The 19,835-nt window shown below is 65.8% G+C and overlaps 4 protein-coding genes across 7 annotated transcripts; 1 reads left to right on the top strand and 3 right to left on the bottom strand.

The window, feature by feature from the left end:
• Positions 1–110: 110 nt before the first annotated feature.
• CNKSR1 (connector enhancer of kinase suppressor of Ras 1) lies at positions 111–7,037 on the bottom strand. 3 transcript variants are annotated; one of them, XM_084497191.1, is made up of 22 exons: positions 6,914–7,037; positions 6,339–6,496; positions 5,414–5,604; positions 5,248–5,332; positions 5,040–5,081; positions 4,812–4,943; positions 4,728–4,760; positions 4,600–4,659; positions 4,109–4,177; positions 3,766–3,888; positions 3,520–3,623; positions 3,000–3,127; positions 2,771–2,901; positions 2,527–2,557; positions 2,238–2,410; positions 2,079–2,152; positions 1,877–1,948; positions 1,701–1,774; positions 1,346–1,410; positions 1,155–1,269; positions 684–928; positions 111–608 (listed from the first exon to the last, which is right to left on the bottom strand). In XM_084497191.1, the coding sequence occupies exons 1-22, from the start codon at positions 6,963–6,965 to the stop codon at positions 408–410; spliced, it is 2,358 nt and encodes a 785-aa protein (XP_084353317.1). In that variant the 5' UTR covers positions 6,966–7,037; the 3' UTR covers positions 111–407. The 3 variants fall into 3 exon arrangements, with proteins under 3 accessions (XP_084353317.1, XP_084353316.1, XP_084353315.1); XM_084497190.1 differs by having other exon boundaries at positions 4,728–4,784; positions 4,836–4,943; XM_084497189.1 differs by having other exon boundaries at positions 4,728–4,943.
• Positions 7,038–9,248: 2,211 nt separating this feature from the next.
• On the bottom strand, positions 9,249–10,724 carry ZNF593 (zinc finger protein 593). The gene is made up of 3 exons (XM_084497278.1): positions 10,501–10,724; positions 9,839–9,901; positions 9,249–9,706 (listed from the first exon to the last, which is right to left on the bottom strand). The coding sequence occupies exons 1-3, from the start codon at positions 10,695–10,697 to the stop codon at positions 9,565–9,567; spliced, it is 402 nt and encodes a 133-aa protein (XP_084353404.1). The 5' UTR covers positions 10,698–10,724; the 3' UTR covers positions 9,249–9,564.
• A 1,233-nt stretch (positions 10,725–11,957) lies between these two features.
• LOC311423184 (uncharacterized protein C1orf232) lies at positions 11,958–12,815 on the top strand (the record flags this gene model as incomplete). Its single annotated transcript, XM_084496866.1, has 4 exons — positions 11,958–12,017; positions 12,099–12,185; positions 12,277–12,362; positions 12,548–12,815. The coding sequence occupies 4 exons, from the start codon at positions 11,958–11,960 to the stop codon at positions 12,813–12,815; spliced, it is 501 nt and encodes a 166-aa protein (XP_084352992.1).
• Positions 12,816–13,047: 232 nt separating this feature from the next.
• FAM110D (family with sequence similarity 110 member D) lies at positions 13,048–17,110 on the bottom strand. 2 transcript variants are annotated; one of them, XM_084497237.1, is made up of 2 exons: positions 16,990–17,110; positions 13,048–14,563 (listed from the first exon to the last, which is right to left on the bottom strand). In XM_084497237.1, the coding sequence occupies exon 2, from the start codon at positions 14,483–14,485 to the stop codon at positions 13,439–13,441; it is 1,047 nt and encodes a 348-aa protein (XP_084353363.1). In that variant the 5' UTR covers positions 14,486–14,563; positions 16,990–17,110; the 3' UTR covers positions 13,048–13,438. The 2 variants fall into 2 exon arrangements, with proteins under 2 accessions (XP_084353363.1, XP_084353364.1); XM_084497238.1 differs by lacking the exon at positions 16,990–17,110 and adding an exon at positions 15,695–16,169.
• Between the last annotated feature and the right edge of the window lie 2,725 nt (positions 17,111–19,835).

The following is a 19,835-nucleotide window of genomic DNA, read 5'->3' as shown; positions in this document are numbered from 1 at the left end:
CCTTTCTGCCATCTCCTTCCCCAGGAGGACGGTGGCACATGGCGTGAGTGGGGGCTGGCTGTCGCTGCAGGGACACTGCAGCACCAGGAAAACCAAAGCACCACCAGCCCTCACCGACACGGTTTTTATTTACAGAAGAGAGCCCAGGCAGAGGCACCACGCTGGCACACGGTGGGAGCGTGGTCCTCCAGGAAAAGGCCCCAAATTGCAAACATGTGGCTGAGGCAAAACGTCCTTGGAAAAAAAAGCAAGAGCATCCCTGCAACGTCCCGCTCCCGTGGGCGATGTAGCAGAAGGTGTCTGAGCCTTCAGATCTACCCCAAATCCTGCCATGCACCCACCCCATGGAGGGCAGAGCACCCGCAGCACCATGAGTTTTATGGAGATGCCAGAGACCCTGGGGGGTGTCAGGGTTTGGCTGCCTCTCCTGGGGGGCTCTGCTCGGCCTTGGGCTCCCCGCTGCCGTCCTGGCCCTGCCGCTGTGCCCAGCACTCCTGCAGCTCCTGGTACAGGTCCTGGTGCTCTTCCTTCCAGCGCGTGAACTTCTCCGAGGTGAGCGTGGCGTCGTCCAGCAGCTGCTCGAGGGCCTGCAGCTCCGCCAGCTTCGCCTGCCAAGGAAAAAGGTCGTTTTTTGGGGCGGCCGTGCAGGGACCGTGGTAGGGCCAGGGGCTGGGGGCTCCCACCTTGAGCGTGCTCTGCAGGGCCCGCACGGCGTGCACTTTCTCGTTGATGTGGGGGTTCTTGTTGCGCCGGACGAAGGACCTGCGGCACTGCTCCTGCGTCAGGAAGCGCTGCCGCCCGATGAGGGACACCCCCCCCTGCTTCAGGCACTGCATCAGGCTCTCCAGGTCCTCCTCGCCGGGCTCTGGGTGAGCAGACGGGCACCAGAGCTTGGGGCAGCCCTGAAACCCTGTGGGGTCACCCCTGCCTGTGAGAACACCCCACATCCAAAGGGGGGACCGGGACTGAGATCGAAATGGGGGTGAAGGCACAAAATGCAGAACAACAGCACTGCAAGGGCTCGATTTACCCCCCCCCCCTTGCACACACACATGTGCAAAAGGGTGGCTGTGAGGAGGTCGGTCACAGGGTGGCAGGGAACAGGGACCCCATTTAGCACAGGGCACGGAGCCCCCACATCCCCCAGCACCTACCCTCGGGTGACCAGGGCCGGGGGCTGCCCTGGGGGCTGCTGGCTGTGCTGCTGGATTCGCCGCTGGCCGGGAAGAACTGGCCTTTCTCTGGGGTGTTTTGCAGCCTTTTCTTTGGCTGCAGGAGAGACAGGGTGGGAGGTGAGGCGAGGACCTCCCGTCCCCTCCTTGGGATGTCCCTTAGGGCCACTCACCGAGTCACAGCCCTGCCGCGGAGCTTCGTCATCGGGGTCCTCGGCTTCTGTCTCGCTGTAGCAGTCTGGAGGCCACGGGGGAGGACAGCAGGAGCAGAGGGATCAGAAGGTCCTGGGGTGGTCCCAGCAGCGGGGCAGGGACCCCCAGCCCCCCCAGGGGCTGAGCATCACCCCAGCTCTCCTCCTCTCGAAGAACATTTCTCACTTTTTCCCCAGACCACGGGCAAAGTTCCCGGTGCTCCCACCCACAGCTCCCAGCCATCCCCATATTATATGTTCCACATATATTATACATTATATATATTATACGTCCCCATATATATGATATATCCCCGTACTATATGTCCCCTGTTACCTTCCTCCCTGTGCGGCACTGGCTGGTGGGCCAGCGCGTGCTTCGTCTTGGCCGTTATCAGGTGGCTGACCCACCTGGGGGAAAAAAGGACGGACAGACAGACAGACAGACAGACGGACAGAGGGTCATCGCCATCCCGGCGTGGCAGGACTGTCAGGGGCCACCGCGTTACTCACATGCTTAAATCCGCCAGCGTTTCTGCGGCGAAGATGAAGGGTTTGTACCTCTCGTGGGAGAGCTGGAAGACGCTGGGGGAAGGACAAGCGGGCGGCTGCCCGTGCTGCTGGGGCTCCCTGGGGACCGGAGCCAGCCCCGAGCCCCCATCCTCAGCATCCTCAGCACCGTGGGGACCCCACTGGCACCGTGGTGCCCACTCACTATTTCTTTTTCTGCTCCCTCGTGCTCTCCAGGTTGTAGCTGGCCAGGTTGAGGAGACCCACAGCCTTCTCATCCTGCAGGGGAGACACGGCTGCGTCCAGCGCCCACCTCGGCCGGCAGAGCCCCATGGCGGGGGGGCATGAGGGCGTCCCCACTCACGTTGGGGTGGTGGTACCAGTAGAGCGTGTGGCCCTTCAGCACGAACCAGCACCGCTTCCACTTCTGGGCCATGAAGCCCACGTGGTCCTTCTTCTTCAGGAGCCAGCCATCGCAGTCCACCCGGCCCAGGTCCCGGCACGAGACCCGCCGGCGGCTCAGCCTGGTGGCCACTCCTGCGGGCGCAGGGTTTGGGGGCACATCAGCATGAAGGGGGGGGGGATGAAGGGCCGGGCCCCCTGCCCGGCTCTCTCCACCCTGCTGGCACCAGTCCCGGCAGCACCATGCTCACCTTTGGGTCTACGTCCAGTTTCAGGGCTGCCCTAGAAGGGGATGGATGAGAGATTAGGGATGATGCAGGCAGGTGAGGGCAGTGCTGCGAGCCCAGGCACCGCCAAGACCCCCACCCCAAGCAGCCCCTCGAGACCCCCACCTCACCCCCCCTGCAGCAGCAAGCCCGGCAGCTTGTCCTCACTGGGAACAGGCAGGACATAAAAAATCCCTTTTCCCCTACAGCTGTCCCCAAAAGCTCTCACCTCCCCAGGGATCTGGCCGGGCTCCGTGCCCTGAGCCCCAATCCTGGGGGCTGCCCCCCCCGTGGGGGTGCGTGGCGAGCACGGGGTGCCCGGTGGGGTGCTGGCCTCCCACACCGTGTCCTCCACAGCACCTGAGAAGAGTGAGCGGGGCTGCAGCCTCCCTGCAGCCTCCCTGTAGCCTCCCGTCCCGTGGGGAGCAGCGGCTCCTTCCCCTCCTCTCCCCTCCTACCGCGGCCGAGCGGTGCCGGGGGGAGCTCGCTCAAATCCTCCCCCAGCAGCCTCGTGTCACGCTCGTCCTCCTCGTCGGTGCCGGGGTCCGGTGCAGAGTCTGGCCCTGAATCCACGTCGGCGGCCACGCTGGGGGTAGAAAGAACCCCTGAGCTGCAAAAATATCCCCTGCGGGGCTCCCAGCCTGGGCACCAGCCTCGCTCCCCACCCCAAAAATCTCCCAGCGGCACCGAGCTCAGCCCGGCCCGCGGCGCCAACGGCTGTGCGGACGCCTTTCCATTCCGGGAGAGGAGAAGGGTCATTTCTAAATATAGTTTCTGCCCCATTAAAACGTTACCAAGCAAATTAATTACAAACAGAGGCACTTTGGGGCTGTTGCCGTTGTCATCGTTGCTTAAGACTGCCGGCAGCTGACCCAGGCTGCGCTCGGCCGCCGCGACGCCGCCGGTCCCGCTGGGGATGGGGCTGTGGGGTTTGGGTTCGTGGGGTTTGGGGCCGTGGGGCACGAGGCCGGGGCTCACCTGGACGTCAGGGACACGGGGCTGCCGGGGCACTCGCTGCTTTTGGCGCCGGGAGGATCCGCAGCATCCGAAAAGGCTCCTGGCACCTGGGGATGGAGCCTCAGAGCCTGCATCCCGCAGCGTCGCCTCATTTTGGGGTGACACCCCCACAACCCCCGGGCTGTAGGTACCACCAGTACTGGAGGTGCCCGGCTCTGCCCAATTCCCAGCACAGCCCAGTTTGGCACTGGGAGCACTGGGATTGCTCACCTGCTGCCGGGGGGACAGGGGGGAGCCAGGCGGGCTGAGGGGGACCTTCTTCAGCACCAACGTCACCCCGCTCGCCTTCTCCAGCAGCTTCTTCGCCAGGTTGGTGCGTGTCCAGCCCACCTGCCACAGCACCCTGCTGACTGGGGGACAAAACCCGGCCCCATGCACCCTCCCAGACCCCAAATCCCCTTTGACCCCAGCTTCTGCATCCCCCAAATCGTCCCCCGGCCAGAGGTAAGCATCCTGCAGCCCTGAGCTGTGCCGGGTTCCCCAACCACAACCTCCCGGCCATACCCACGCCCCCATGCACCCCAAAACCCCATATCCATCCCCGACTCACCACCACCTGCTCGTTGACCTGCACGATCTCATCTCCGGGCAGGATGCGCCCCCCCTGCGCTGCCAGGGCCTGGGGCAGAGGCAGGGCAGGGGGCTTTCAGGAAGGGTCCCAGCCTGGGAAACCCAGGGCAGGGGGTGACGGGACGGTGGGAGGAGGGTGGTTAACGAGGGGGGTTAATCATTAACCCGTGGGCCTGACCCTAATTGGGGCCAGGCAGCCGCAGGGGGGCGAGGGGCTGGTGGGATGGGGACGCAGAGAGGGGCCCACTCCTGTGATGGGCTGCCCGGTCTCAGCCGCACGCAGCCACCCAAAAATTTGGGGACTGGGGGGGGTGGGTTAGGGCCTGGAGGGGCTCCCAGGATCTGACCCCATGGGCTGCAGTGGGGTGGGGGGGGCAGCATCTCCCACGGCTGGGGCTAAAACGGGGACAGGGGGACAGCGGGGGACAGCGGGGGGTGGTGGCAGGCGGGGGGGGGCAGCCCCCAGCTCACCTCCAAGTTGTTCGCGGTCACGAAGTGCAGGCAGGAGCTGGTGGAGATGATGTCCAGGCCCTAAAAAAGGGGTTGTGTGAGGGGGGGGGACACGGGAAAGGGAAGGTGGGGGGCACCGGGGGACTCACCAGTGGGTTGGAGGGCAGCGTGGGGGTGCTGGGGGATCCTGGGGGGCTGCCCCATGGTTTGGGGGGCAGTGTGGGGGTGCTGGGAGATGCCGGGGGGCTACCCCATGGCTCGGGGGGGGGCAGCAGCCCCACGCGCTCCAGCACAGCTCTGCGGTCCAGCAGAGCCGGGGGGCTGCAGCCCAGGATGCTCTCGCAGATGCCCACGATGTGCTGGCACTGCGGGTGAAAACACGGGGATGATGGGGGGGGAGGGCAGGACCACCAGGACCCCCCCCCCAACAATTTGCAGCCCCCTCCTCACCCCACACTTACGATCAGCAGGATCTGGCCGTTCCTCTCCACTGCCGAGCAGTCCTGGGGGGGGGGGGACAAAGCACAGGGCTGAGCGGGACGGATCAGCCCCCCCTTTTCCAGCCAGGGGGGACCCCAAAAGGAGCTCCCCCTCACCCCATTTCTCCTCCCGCCCCCACCCATCGCACAGAGGTTTGGGGGCACGGGACAGTGCACCCCGGGCACCCACCGCCTGCAGCACCTCCGCCAGCCGGGCGCAGAGCAGGACGATGTCCCTGCTGGCCGAAAAGTCGTTCAGGGTGGAGAAAAGGTACCTGGGGAGCAGGGCAGAGAGCTCAGCGCCAACCACGGGGTGCGCCCGGCACCCATGGGTGCCCCCCTTGCCCGCCCCGGACCTGTTGAGCCAGGAGAAGAGCCCCTTGGCGGCCCCGATCAGCTCCACCACGCAGGCCAGCAGGGCGAAGGGGGGCGGCTGGGGGGTGACACCCCCGGGTGGCCCCTCCAGCACCAGGGTCTGGGTGCGCAGCGCCAGGTCCCGCAGCCCCTCCGTCAGTGTCCGCAGGCTGGTGCTCGCCAGCTCTGTGTCCTGCAGAGGGGACCGGGGGGGGCAGGATACAGATCAGGGGGCTCCAAGACCCCGCATCTCTCTCTCTGTTCAGCCCAGGGGGTCCCCGTGTCCCCCTGCTCCATCCAGCCCTGGATAACCCCCTTGTGTCTCATCCAGCCTAGGGTGTCTCCACGTGTCCCCCTAAAAACCCTACATCCACCCCAGGGTGCCCCCATATCCGCCCTCCATCCAGCCCAGGGTGCCCCCATGTCCCCCCTCCATGCCCCCCAGGGTGCCCCCAAATCTCTCCCCCATCCTCCCCAGGGTAACCCCAAAACCCCCCTCCATTCCCCCCAGGGTGCCCCATGTCCCCCCTCATCCACCCCAGGGTGTCCCCATGTCCCCCCTGCATCCTCCCCAGGGTGCCCCCAAATCCCCTCTCCATCCCCCCCAGGGTGCCCCCAAATCCCCCCTCCTTTCCCCCCAGGATAACCCCAAATCCCCCCTCCACTCTCCCCAGGGTGCCTCCATGTCCCCCAAGGGTGCCCCCATGTCCCCCCTCCACCCCCCCCAGGGTAACCCCAAATCTCCCCCCCATCCCCTCCAGAGTAACCCCAAATCCCCCTTCCACCCCCCCCAGGATAACCCCAAATCCCCCCTCCATCCCCCCCAGTGTTCCCCGTGTCCCCCCTCCCCCCCCCACCTTACCCCCACCCCCCCTCCCTTTCTCCCAGCCCTCACCCCAGCAGCACCCATGGGTGCCCCGGGCTCACCAGGGCTCGAAGCTGCTCCACGGCGTCCAGCAGCAGCTCCTGGTGCCCCACGCGCCGCACGCCCAGCGCCTCCAGGCCCCCCGCCGACAGCCCCAGCAGCTCGGTGCCCGCCAGCCCCCAGGCCTCGAAGGGGTACCCCTGCACCGCCGCGTCCAGCCCTGCCCCAAAAACCCTCCCCTAGAGCCAGGCGAACGGGGTAGGGGGGGACGGTGCGGGGCTCTGAGCCCCCCCCCCCATCCGTTGTCCCCTGGCTCGGTGACCCCCGTGTCACTCATTTGGGGGTGACGCCTGGCTATTGGGAGGGTGCCATCCGTGCAATGAGCCCGCCAGGTCTCAGCACCATGACCTGGGGGTGAGGACACACACACAGCCCCTTCCCCACACCCCCCACCCCAAATATCACCCCCAGGGATCATTTTTTGGGGGAATCTCTGCCCCAGCGCTGTCCCCAAAGCAGAGCCACCCCCCTCCTCCTCCCCACCCACCCCACTGGGGTCCCCCCCATGGGGTTTGGGGCACCCCAAGCTGGCTGTGGGGGGTGGGTTTTGTTTTTTGGGGGGGTTTTGGGGTCTCACCTCGCAGCCAGGCCGCCACCTGTGCAGGGCCCCAGGCGCCCACGGGCTCCATGGCGGCGGCAGGGCCGGAACCAGCGCACGGCCCCGCCACAAACCTGCGCCAGGTCAGGCCGGCCCCATTGGCGCGCCCGGGTGCCGCTCACCGAGGCCTCCCTCCCTCCGCTCCCTCTCTCCCAGTACGGCCCAGTACGGCCCCAGTACGGCCCCAGTGGGGCGAGGCAGCCGCGACGCGCCCTGCGTGACTCACAACCCCGGGGCGGCCGTCGAAACGCCCTGCGGGGAACGATGGCGAGCGCGGCTTGGGGGGGCCCCAAACTCCATTTTCTGAAGGCCACGAGATGAGGAGACGAGGAGGAGGCGAGGAGGAGGCGATGGGGACACAACCAGGACCCCCCCGGCCATACAGCGAGGGCTGAGCCCCGGCACAACTCCTGACACCAGTGCACCCCCCCCACCACCAACCCGCTCCCCACCACGAGGATTTCGCCCCCCGATCCCAACCCCACCGCCACCCCTTCCCCTACAGCAAGCCGGGGGCTGCCTCCCCTCCACACCCGGCTCTCCCCGGTCCCAAACCCGCCCCGGTTCCCCCCGAAACGCCTCCGTGCCCCCCCCCCGCTGTGCTGTGTGCGCTTGGGGGAGCAGCGGGCGCTGATCGCTGCTGACAGCGGCGCCGCGCTCGCCGCCGCTTTCGGAGGGGCCGCGGGGCCTGATCCTGCTGCCCCCCTCGCACCATGATCATCCGGCCCCGACGCCTCACCCCGGGGTATTTTCGCCTGCTCCAGGTAAGGGGCGAGCAAAAACTGGGGGTGGGGGCGACGAGCGGGGATCCCCCGATCCTCCCCACGAGGCCTGCTGGATGCTGGAGCCATGCCCAGCCGTGTCCTGGCTCCACGCTGGTGGTGGGGGCGCTGGGGCAGGGCTGGGGTTGGGGGCACCCCAAAATCGCTGTGGGTGCTGCAGTGGGGGCACCCCGCTGGAAAAAGCCCCCCCCTTTCTTCCCCATATCCCAGCTGTGCGTGCATTGGGGTCGCTCAGGGCAGGCTGTGGGCTGGGGCTGTCCCCTGGGAGGGGTCTGGGGGTGGCGTCACCCCTTTTTTTCCCCCTTCTTCCCCTTTTTTCCCTCTCCTCTCCCCCCCCAGATGCAGCTGGCGGCAGGACGGGGCGCTGAGCCCAAGGAGCGGGCGCTGCCCCCCCTGGCCCTGCTGCTGGCGGCCGCCGGGCTCTGCCTCTCCCTCTACAGCGCCTGTAGGATGGCCGGACCCTCCAAGACCCCCCCCGAGCCCTGAGTGGGGGCCATGGGGATGGTCCCCAGGTCCCCAGCCAGGCCCTGGCATCCCCCCCACACCCTTTTTCCCCCCCGAGAGAGGAGCTGCTGCTGGATGTGGCCCCACCACACCTCAATGCCACAGAGCTGGGACACACACATGCGCCTGTCCCAGCTTTGGGAAATGGATAAATCGACTCCAGACCCTAAAAGGGCGCAGCCAACAGGTTCCAGGGCCACCAGCACAGCCCCGGGACTCGTTGCCGTGATGTCGAGTCCCCAGCAGGCAGCAGGATGAGGCCACGAGACCGGGGGCTGAGCAGACGGACAGACCCCGCTGTTAGAGGGGTTTGGGGTCCCTCGCACCCTGCTCGCTGACCCTACAAGCAGCACGGGGACGCGCCGTGCCTGCTGCCAGCCCTGCTGGAGGAAAGGAGGTCAGCACTGAGCGGCGTTAGGTAACAGCAGCGGGGAGGGCTGGGGCCGGGATCAGCCTCCTGAACCCAAGGGATATAGGGCCAGCTCCTGCGGGGGCCTCGAGGCGAAGAGCAGGGGGCAGCTCCGGGACCAGCAGCCGCAGCTTTCCCCTTCCCCACACCCACCGACCCCACAGAGAGACGGGCAGGGAGCTGCTGCCTGCAGCTGCCCTGATCCCCCCAGGCAGGGGGAGGACAAATCCGGGCAGCTTGCATGGAAATAAATCCTTTCCTTCCCCGCAGAGCCGTGTGGTGTTGTCGTGCCGCCTCCAGCTGCTCGGCTCAGCCCGCCCTGTGGGAACCCGCAGCGGTGGCACCGGGGCCACGTCACCCCCGGGATGGGGATGCAGCGAGGGGGATGAATCGTGCCATACGCACAGCCCCAGCCCTCTGGGAGCATGAAATCACCCCCGTGCAGTGAGTTTTAAGGCACCGAAACCCAGTGGTGGTGTTTCCAGAAGCCCAAAACCTGCTGGGGAGGACACCAGCTCACCCCCACCCCACAAAAAGCTGCTTACTATGAACCCGAGCGCTCGACGGAGGCTTCATTCACACGCGCAGCTCCCCCCATGCCAAAAATCAGACGCTCACAGACAGCTCTCAACGCCAGCCCAGTGGGTGACGCATTTTAATGGGTGACTAACGGGGGTCTCTGACCCACGGAGAGCCCTAAAACCACCCCAAAAGCCAAGAGAGGAGCGCACAGGGTTTGCAGCAAGGAGCTGCCTGTCCTGTCCCCACAACGGGGACACGCGGGGGCACGCGGGGTCTCGCTGGCTCCTTCTCCTCGTTAGCGCCCGGCGAGGAGGAGCGCTGTGTCCGTCCCGGAGCGTGGCTTTGTCCCGGGGTTGGGGACAAAGAGGTCCTTTCAGCGGCACCTGCGACGGGAGCAGCCCGGCCCCGGGGGCTCAGCCGGACGCCTCCATCTCCAGCGCTTCGTCCAGCGGCTGGGTCTGCACCTGGACCTTCTTCGGGGGGATGTAGGAGCCCATCCCCGCCGCGCGCTCGGCCTCCTCCTGCGTGTAGGGCTCCTCGCTCAGCTGCTTCAGCCTGCGGGTGAGCAGAGAGGTGCTGGGACCATCCACGGCCGTGCCCTAAAGGACGGTGAATCCCCACCGCAGCCCCCTCGGGGACCGGCCCTTAGGGTTTTTTGGGGGGCTCAGGACCTTCCCCCCTCCTTACCTCTTCTTGTGCACCTTGGACCTGAAGTGCTCCTTCATGCTGGTCAGGTCCACGAAGTAGCGGCTGGGGGCAGAGAGGGGATGGGGTCAGGGGGGGATTTGGGGTCCCCACACCTCCAGAACCAACTAGGATCCCCCCCCCAACATAGAGCCCCCCTGGGCCAGCCCAGGACCCCCAGACCTGTTGCCCCCTGGGTCCTGTTGCCCCTCCAAAACCTGTCACCATCCTCCTGGATGTGTCACCACCCCCAAAACCTATCATCTCCTCCCCCCCAGACCTGTCACCTCCCCCAAACCCTGTCACTCCCCCTCCCAAATTTGTCACCCCCTTCCAAAAACCTGTGGTCCCCCAAAACCTGCTGCCCTCCCCCAAAACCTATCACCACCCTCCCAAACCTGTCACCCTCCAAAAACCCTATGGCCCCCCAAAACCCTGTAGCCCCCCCAAAAAAACTGCTGCCCCCCCAAAAACCTGCCATCCCCCTCCCAGACCTGTTGCTCCCCAAAAACCTGTAACCCCCTCAAAAACCTGTCACCCCCTGGGTCCTGTCTCCCCCCCTCTGCTCCTATCACCCCCCCAAAACCCTCTCGCCCCCCCAGACCCGAGCCCCCCCCCCAAAACCTCCTGCCCCCCCACCCCCCATTCTCGCCCCGCTCCCGTACGCGCAGTGCAGGCAGTAGAACTGCGCGCAGCCCGGCAGGTCGGGGTCCGGCTCCTGGCGCAGCAGCCGCTCGGCCCGGCCGGGCCTCAGGTCCGCGTGGATCTCGTCCAGGTCCCGGCGGCGCCGCTTGGTCTTGGCCCGGCGCCCCTCGGAGCGGGCCCGGTGCGCGCCCGTGCGGCGGCTGCTGCGCGGAGCCATGGCCGCGGCGTGAGGCCGCGGGGACGCACTGCGCAGGCGCAGGAGGGCGGAGCCACGCCCCTCTGGTTTAGCCACGCCTCCTTTCGGGCGTGGACACGCCCACGAGGGGATAGGCTCCGCCCCCTGGTCCGTGCTGGGGGGGCAGCGCCTCCCCCCCTTGTGTCACCCCCCCTGTGTCAGCTCTCGGGGTCACCCGTCAGTGTGACCCCCATAGCAGCACCCCGCTCAGTGTCACCCCCCCGTGTCACCCCCCCCAGTGTCACACCCTGGTGTCACCCCCCCCATGTCACCTTTCAGTGTGTCCCCCACCCAGTGTCACCCTCCCAGTGTCACCCCCCCACATTGACCCCCCCCGCAGCATCCCCCCACCGTGTCACCCCCCCCAGTGTCACCTCCCGTGTGTTCCCCCCCAAGTGTCACCTCCCCAGTATCCCCCTCCCAGCATCCCCCTCTGGTGTCACCCCCCGCTGTCACCTCCCCATGTCACCCTTCAGTGTCCCCCCCCCAGTGTCACCCCCCACTGTCACCCTCTGGCATCAGCCCCCTCTGTCACCCCCCCAGTGCCACCTCTTGATGTCACCCTCCCAGTGTCACCTCCCCTGTGCTCCCCCCCCAATGCCACCCCCAAATGTCACCCCTCCGGTGTCACCCCCCCATGTCACCCCCCCCATGTCACCCTTCAGTGTGTCCCCCACTGCACAATGTCACCCCACCCCTCGGTGTCACCCCCCAGCCCTGCCCATCCCCACACCACCCCGAGCACATCCCTGCCCCCCCACGGCCGCCCCCCCCCGTCCTGCCCCCAGGGTCCCAAGCTCAGTCCCAGTGTCCCCCCAGTGCCCCCCCAGTGCCCCCCAGTGCCCCCAGTGCCCCCCCAGTGCCCCAAGGCCACCGATCACATTTCCTCCTGGCCGATCAGTTACACACTGGGGACACGGGGAGGGGGGTGTACAGCAGTGACCCCAACACCAGCCCCCCCATGCTCTCCATGCACCCCCATTACCCCCCCCTTGGGGTGAGGGTCACTGGGGACCGAGGCGGGGGGGGGGGGGGCTTTGGGGTGCCCGCAGCAGCCGCCCCCGCTGTGCCCCCAGCTCGGGCTCAGGTTCCCCTTTGTGCATCGGGCCCTAAAACTTTAATGAGGACACCGGATCGGTGGGTGGCACCGGGGGGGGGCCCCCCACACCCCCCCCACACCCCCCCCACACCCCCCCCTCCTGCTCCCCGGCACCCATCGGCTCCGTCCCGCGGCCCCTCGCCATGACCCAGGGTTTTTGGGGGCTCTACAAGGCCAGGGTGCTGCAGGCCCTGGGCGAGGAGGTAATTTGGGGGGGGGGGGCGCACGGGCGGGCAGAGCCCCCCGGCCACCCCCTGCCCTCACCGGGGGGGGTTTGGTTACAGGGAGACCCCCCCGAGCTGATGGAGGCGGCTGAGCCCCCCGTGCCGGCTGAGGAGGGTCCCGGCCCCGTGGCGCAGCTGGCGAGGAAGGTGAGGATGAGGAGAGGCAACGGGGTTGAAGGGGGGGGGGGGCACTGCTGTGGGACCCCCCCCCCCCAAAAAAAAAATGCTCGATCCCCAGGTGCAGGGGGTGGGCGCCAGGGGCTGGCGGAGCCTCTCGGCCCTCTTCGCCCGCGAGGACGAGCACCGGCTGCTCAGCCCCGACCAGTAAGTGGTGGCTCGGTGAGGGGGGGGCCCCAAAAACACCCTCCCCCCCCAAGGGCTCCGTACCCCCAATATCACCCCCACCCCGTCACCTGGGGGGGCTCGGACACCCCCTGGTGTATTGGGGACGGGGTGGGTTGGGTGAGAAGGGCCCCGCGGTGACACCCCCCACCCCATTCTCCCCCCAGCCCGCTGGCTGCTTCGCCGGCAGAGCCGCCCCCCGCCCCGAAACCCCCCGGTTTTTGGGATCTTTTGGCTACCAAGTGGCAGCAGGCGGCGGCCCCCGAGCCGGAGGAGCCCCCGACAACGACGGAGCCGGGGGACAGCCCCGGGGAGCCCCCGGGGGACGAGGGCCCCGACGACCTGAGGGAGCCGGAGGAAGGGGCCTTCAGGTGGGGCTTCCTGGCCTGCAAGCTGGCTGAGATCCGAAATAAAAACGCCCCCAAGGGCAACTAGAGGAGCAAGAGGAGGCTAAAAACCCCGAAGTGCCTTTTCCCGGAGTGTTTGTGGTGTTTGTGGTGCTTTCTTTGCCTTCGTGCCCCCCCCCAGCAGCCTGGTCATCGTGTCCCCAAGGCCTCAGAGCTGCCCCAGACCCTCCGGAGGGATTTGGGGGGCACCACCCCAAGCCCCAAAGCATCGCCCCCGAGTTCTGCTGGCAGAAACCACACACAGACAGGCTAAAAAAAAATAATACAGGTTTATTGAGCCCTCCTCCTGGCCCCACGGCCCCTTTCCTGGCAACGACAGCGTTGAGGAGGGGGCTCGGGCTGTGCCCCCCACCCCACCCCACATCCAGGAACAGCGAGGACCGAGAGGAGGGGACCCAGCGGGGGACAGCAGCCTGCGGACCCCTGGGTTTGGGGCTGAACTCACCCAGGGGAGCCCCTGGGACACCCCCCACCCTCAGCCCTGCATCCACACCCCAAAATCCATCCCCCAAGGGGCAGCCCCGGTGTCCCTGCCGGCCAGCAGCAGCCCCACGGTGCCGGGGCCGAGGACACCCACGGGGTGCTGGCCTCCTCCAGCCCGGGCAAGGGGCCGCGTCCTGCCACCCCGACCCCCTTGGGGGGCTCCTGGTTTCACACCGTGGACTCCTTGGCGGCCGCCCAGGCTCGCTGGCAGCCGTAGAGCCACTTGATGACACGGGCGTTGCGCTCCACCACCGACACGGCGGAGCAGAGCCGGGCGTCCTGCTCCTCCTCGCCCGGCCCCGCGTCCTCCCCGCTGCCCCCCGAGGCCTGGCTGGGCTCCCACTCGCAGGAACCGGGGAATTTGGCCGAGGAGGCGTTGTCCCAGCCCGCCGGCACGAAGCGCTCCTGCCCCAGCCCCTCCACCAGCGCCCGGTCCAGCCCGCAGTAGTTGAAGAAGCGCTCCTGCTCCGACAGCGGCAGCGACAGGCGCAGCCCCAATGTTGGCTTTGTAGGGCCGGGGGACGAAGCGGGGGTCTGGGCCGGGCTGGGGGCTTCGGGGGGCTGTGCCATGGGGCTGCCGGGCAGCTGGAAGCTGTTACTGCCACTGCTGCTGCTTCTGCTGGCGGCGGTGCCCGGCGTCCTCGGCTCCTCTCGCTCCGTGGGCACCCACAGCATGGGGCTCTCGGCGGCTGCGGGGAGCCCTCGGGCTGGGGGGGAGCCGGGGGGCTTGTCCCTGAGCGGCCCCTGGAAGAGGCGCCTGACCAGCCCGTAGCCCTTGTTCTCCTTGTTGGTGACCGGGCAGTCCCGTTTCTGCCGGTAAATGATGAGCGAGTCGGGCCTCAGCAGGCGCTTGCCGCTGCCTCCCCTCCGCAGCACGGGGGATTGGGGGCACGGCGGCTTGCGGGGGCCGTCGCGGCTCAGCTCCGAGCCCTGGCAGAGCTCGTGGCAATGCTGGAGGGCGAGCAGGCGCCGGCCGCGGGGGGAGAAGCGAGGTGAGCAGCCCCGCAGCGCCGGCTCCTGCCGGCTGTTGATGACCTGCTGCGATTTGACGTATTTGGCTTTGTCGGCCTCCAACCGCTCCACGGCGCTGGGCGTGCGGCCCCCGCTGCCCCCCGCCACCTGCTCCCGCAGGTATTCGGGGCCACGGTTCAGCAGGCGCAGGGGGGAGACGCCGGGGGAGCACGGTGCTCGGGGGGAGCTGCCCAGAGGGACCATCGCCTGGTGGCCCCCAGCCGGCTCTGGGTGGGACGGGGACCCCAAAAGGCTGCTGGGCTCCCGGATTCAGCTACGGCCCTGGGGGGAGAGAGGAGAGACGGGGTTAGGGCCATGGACGGGGTTAGGGCCACGGATGGGGTCGGCACCACTGGCAGAAGGACCCGGGGGCAAAGCGGGGACCGGGGCTGTCCCCTGCCCCGCGAGCCGCTGCAGGAACAATCACGGGCAGGAAGAGCGAAGCGCCGAGCATCCGCTGGCTTCACCCAGCTCCCAAGAGCGACTTCAAACAGGAAAAAATACCGCAGCCACCGCCTTATCTTTATGAGCCCAGGGACAGCAGAACAAAGACAGCGCGGGGAAGCCGGCGAGCGGCCCTGGCCCTACCTCCCAGCCTGCCGGCAGCGGGGCCGCGTTGGCCGGGGCCGTTTTGGCCAGCGGGGTTTCCGTGTGCCGTGCGGGCATCGCGGCTCCCCGCGGCGCTGGCCTGGGCTGGGTCCTGGCCCCGTTTCCCTTTTCGGGAAGGAAAACAAAAGAGTTCGGGGCAGGTTTATTTTAAGCGGAGGCTGCTTGCAGCAGACAGTCGGCAGTGGGGGCAGTGGGGTCAGCCCGGCCTCCCCGGTCCCTCCGCAGCACGGGGATCCCAAGCGCTGGGATAAAAGATCCTCTGAGCCTCTCCTACCTCCATTTGTGGGTTCAAGAGGGCTTCTGTGAGCCCTGCGGGCACGGCTCCTGCTCAGCTTTACCCGAGCATCAGCAGAGGATGGGGACGGTTCGGAGGCAGCAGTGCAGGGCCAGGGCCATAAATCGGGCGGTGGAGGTGGGGCCTGGCTGGGGGCTGTAAATGCCCGAAGCAGATGGTGGCCCTCAGCAGAAACCCAAATGGCCGTGAGGAGCCCGCTCTGGGGACGTGGTGAGGACGGGCAGAACGCGGCTAACAGAGAGCAAAGAGCCGGGAGCCCTCGCCCCCGACACGCAGCCCCACAGCCACCCCATGTTACAGCCAGGTAAACTGAGGCACGGAGCTGTCCTGCTGCAAAATCCCAAAACTCCCCGGGTTTCAGGCAGAGCTTTGGGGCAGTTCAAGGGCTGCTGCCCCCAGCACGTGGTCCCGTCACCCTTCACGGGGCACAGGGTGCCAGTGTCCCCATACCCCCAGCCCCATACCCAGCAGCGGGGGCAGCAGAGGATGCAGAGGATGCTCTCACTCACCTGGGCCCTCGCAGGGGTCAGGGGTGGCTCCGTCGGTCTCCGCTGCTCCTGTCCCCGCAGCCGCCAGCAGCAAACTGAGCCCAGAGCCGCAGGAGCCTCATATAGAGGGGGAGGAAGAGCCACCCCATTAACCCCTCCCGGCCCAGCCCCGTCAGCACGGCCACCGCGTGCCAGCACCCTGCTGGCGTTGGGGTCCCCATTCCTACAGCCCACACACCCCAAACCCCGCACAGCCGGCATTAACCCCTCTCCTCCTGCAGCCCCAGCTCCTCTCCCAGCCCTTTTTACCTCCCTATGGGAGCGTGGCCGGGATCCTGATTTAGGGACGGGCTCCCCACCACCCTCTGCCCCTCGGGGGCTGGTAGCAGCAATCTCTGCCTCCTTTTCGGAGGGGCCCACCCTGTCCACCCCTCACACCCTTTGTATGAGGAGCAGGAGGGTGGAAGCTCACCCACCGCATCGGCTTTTCCCCCCTCCACCTGCCCTGGCGATGCTGAGCCCGGCTCCAGAGCAGGAGCCCCCCGCGATCCCCCCTTCCCCAGGGTCCCCACAGCAAGGAAAGGTCCCGGAGCCTCCTCGGTCGGTGGTGAAAGGGTCAAAGCCAGCTCGGAGCCAGGCAGGTTCCTGCCTCCTCTTCCCCCGGGAAGGGCTGTAAATTGCAGGAAGCCACAGGGACCGGAGCCAGCCCAGGGGGTTATTTTTACCTCTGCCCTCTCCCCTTCCCGGAGGGCCGAGCATCCCCCAGGTCCTACAGCCCACCCTAAATGGGACCCGGGCTCCCCAAAAGCTTGTGCTGAGGAGGCCAAACAACCCCAGGGACCTGCACCAGCTCCCTGCATCCTTCGGACATCCAGGAGGGAACCAGGAGGCTTCACCAGGGACAAAGCCACGAAATTTGGCACAGGACCTGCAGGTTCCCTTAAGGAGGGGGGACATTGCTGTAAGTCTGCCTGCCCCACACCAGTTCCTTCCTGCAGCACCAGTGTCACTGCTGGTGTCGCTGCCAGTGCTGGGAATGGGGCTGGGTCAGGGCCAGCATCCCCAGGGATGGAAAAATCAAGCCCGAAGGTGAGGCTGGAGCAAAACCTGAGGCAGCAGGGCTCGCTGGGCTCTGCTGGCACAGGCAAAACCCCAGCAAAAACAAAATTAGGGACAGGGCTGGGGAGGAGGAACACCCCGAGCTGTGCTCCCAGCGGCACCCAGACGGCACGGGATGCTCCAGAGGAAAACGGGAAGGGGATGGGGACAAGAGGCTGAGAAACCCGTGCCAGGACTGGGATCTGCTCCCCACCCACCTCGGCTTTAACACCAAGCGACAGGACCGGCTGTTTCTCCAGACAGGTTTATTTTCCGAGCCGGAATTGAGGCGGCCCTGCTGGTAAAGGCAGCCGTGAGTAAGAGCCGCTCTGATTCCCTTTTTCTGTGGCGTGTCCCCGTGATGCACTTCCACCCAGCGCCTCCGCTTCCCCTGCCCTGGGAACAGGACGGACAGACAGACAGACAGAAGGGGGGGGCACAGGCAGCAGGCACTTAGTGCTGAATTAAATTTGCACGAGCCAAATTCCTGGGGGGAGGCAGAAGGGGGGGGTTTGAGGGGTGCTCCCCAGCATCAGGAGGCCCAGCAGCTCAAGCCCTGGGTGTGGGGGCCGTCACCTCAATTTCTAGGGAGTGGTTTCAGTGATTTCCCCAATTAATCAGCCTCTTGTAAAGGCACTGGGTGGCATTTCTTAGCCCCACGGACCCTTAAAGCTTCTCATTATTTAATTAAACCTGATTGTCTTACGGCTTCAGCACTGACCAGCCAGTGATGACGGGAGGGTCGGAGGTTTGGGTGCAGCTGTAGGATGCTTTCAGCCTGTGATGGGACAGAAGGTGGAGGAAGTCCCCAAAGGTCGAGCACCCAAGCACAGCTCCCCAGAAGGGCTCTGTGAGATCACCGGGGCCCTGCCACAGCCCCGAGGAGCAGCAGGAGCGGCCCCGAGGCTACGACAGCCACAGCGGGAGGAGGTCCGGGGCTGTCCATGGCCAACTGACTGTGGGGAGGATGAGCTGATCTCCAGAGGGAAATTTGGTGTGGATAGGCTGAGCTCACAGCCTTGTTCCTCCAAAGCCTCCCAAGGCAGAGAAGGGCTCTCTGTATAGTCAAAATACAAAAATAAAATAAAATAAACCTATGGTGTATAATTAAACACCAGCCCCTTGTCTCACAGGTCTGCCTGGGGCACGGAGATGTGGAGGCAGGGCTGACCCCTCAGCACCGCTGGGCTTCCCAGGGAAGGTCCCAAAACGCCCAGCACACACCAGGATGTAACAGAAAATGAAAAATAACAACCCAGACTGCAAACAAATGGTAAATAAGGAGATCCACCCCTCTGGAGCTCAGCCTGCCCACGGGGTGGAGGTCAGGGCTCGAGGTGCCCTCAGTCACCTCTCCAGATGCGTTTCTCCTTTGCAAATCACTTCGCCACCGCTGGGACCAGGTGCAGACGTGGCTGAGGGAGCTGATAACATCGCCATCTGTTGCTACTTGCCAGTTCACTTTCCCAGCCCGCAGAAGCCCTTTCTGGGCTGAGGCCCATGTAAATACCAGAGGGGAGAGCAGCCCCAACGAGCTGGCAGGCTGAAGGCTGTATGGCCGCGAGCCAGAGGGCTGGAGATGCACCAACGTGTCTTTGGGACGGAGCAGGAGTGGAAGGCCTGCTATACGAGTTTAAAAATATCAAGGGCTCAAATGGGCATAAATAAATCTGAAACCAACACCTCGTCTAAGGCAGCCACCCACAAGTCCGTGCAAGTAGGAACTAGAGAGCGGTCGGGCGCAGGAGAGGACACGGAGCCTCACGCAGGTGTTCGTGCCCTGCTGGCGGGCAGGGCTCCAAGCCAGGCTGCAGGGAGAGGCTGGCCTCGCTGCGTCTGTGCCAGCCTGGGAAGCAAAAAAAAAAGTCAGTATTTGGGCCATGGATGCAGGTTGAGAGAGGGAAGGTTACCACGATGGAGGGGTCTCCAAAATCCGAGTGGCTGGGCTGAATCCTCCACCTGCTGCGAAGGACCCATGGACATTTTTGTGTTGTTTTCATTTCAAACCCCAGAGCACTTCCAATTCTAACGCTGCTGCTCCCTTCACCCACTTCAAGAAATGCAAAGCAAGTCAGCCAGGTCCTCTAGCACCCAAACCCAGCATACATCACCTGGTTAAAGCATTTGAGAGGAGCAGGATTTATGGGAGAGGCACCAAAGGGAGGTTGCCTTCCTCCTCCTCCTCCCCCCCAGACCTGTAGCAGCCACAGCCCCAATTCGCCACCTCCAAGCTCAGCCCACGGGGCCCAGATCCCTCAGCAACTGTTCCTGCTCCAGGCACCCAGATAATCTGGAAACTCATCTGGGAACAAAGGGACTCGAAGAGGAGAACGTCACCTGGGCCCTGGCTCCTCTTGCAGCGAGGCACTGGGGCTGCTGGCTGATCTCTGGGGTCGCTCAGCTCCTCCGTGCCCCCAAATCTCACAGCTCTGGTGGTCAGAGGGGAGAAGCAGCAGCAGCTCAGGCTGTAATTTTGACCTCCCAACCTTCCCCAAACACAGTGCAGGCACTGAGGACAGCCTGTGACAGATCCCTCTTCCTCAACTGCGTGTAAGAATAGCCAGCACTTTGCATGAACCGCTCCTGAGCAAAAAGGAAACGAAACCCAGCCAGTGCTCAGCAGTTCCTGAGCTGCCAACGAACAACAATTTATGTTTAAAAACTTGCAACGAGCTCTCCGAGGGGCTCTGCTTCTGGGGCTCACAGCACAGGCTGCCAGTGAGGACTGAGAACACTTCACGATGGATCCCAGAGAGGATTTGGGTGACATGGGACAGCGAGGGGCAAAGCCCTGAAGGTTCTCCCTGTGCTGCCTGCAGTCCAGAGTCCACCCGAGTGCTCAGGCACTGTACGAAGGAGAGAGACGTTGCTTCAGAGCGAGGGCATCCTGCCAAGGGGCAGGCAGCTCTGCAGGGCCTTATCTCCACCACAACACAACACTGGAGCTGCAGCAGGGGCTGCAGTTGGCTGGCACGAAGGACAGCGGTGTTTGAACGAGCACAGGGCACCAAACACAAACAGCAGCTCGCTACGGAGCGGGGAGCTCCCGGCCAAACCCTGCCCG

The sequence above is a fragment of the Aythya ferina genome (genome assembly GCF_964211825.1).
Source record: "Aythya ferina genome assembly, chromosome: 24".
Taxonomy (NCBI): Eukaryota; Metazoa; Chordata; class Aves; order Anseriformes; family Anatidae; genus Aythya; species Aythya ferina.
This window is presented reverse-complemented; position numbering and strand designations above follow the sequence as displayed.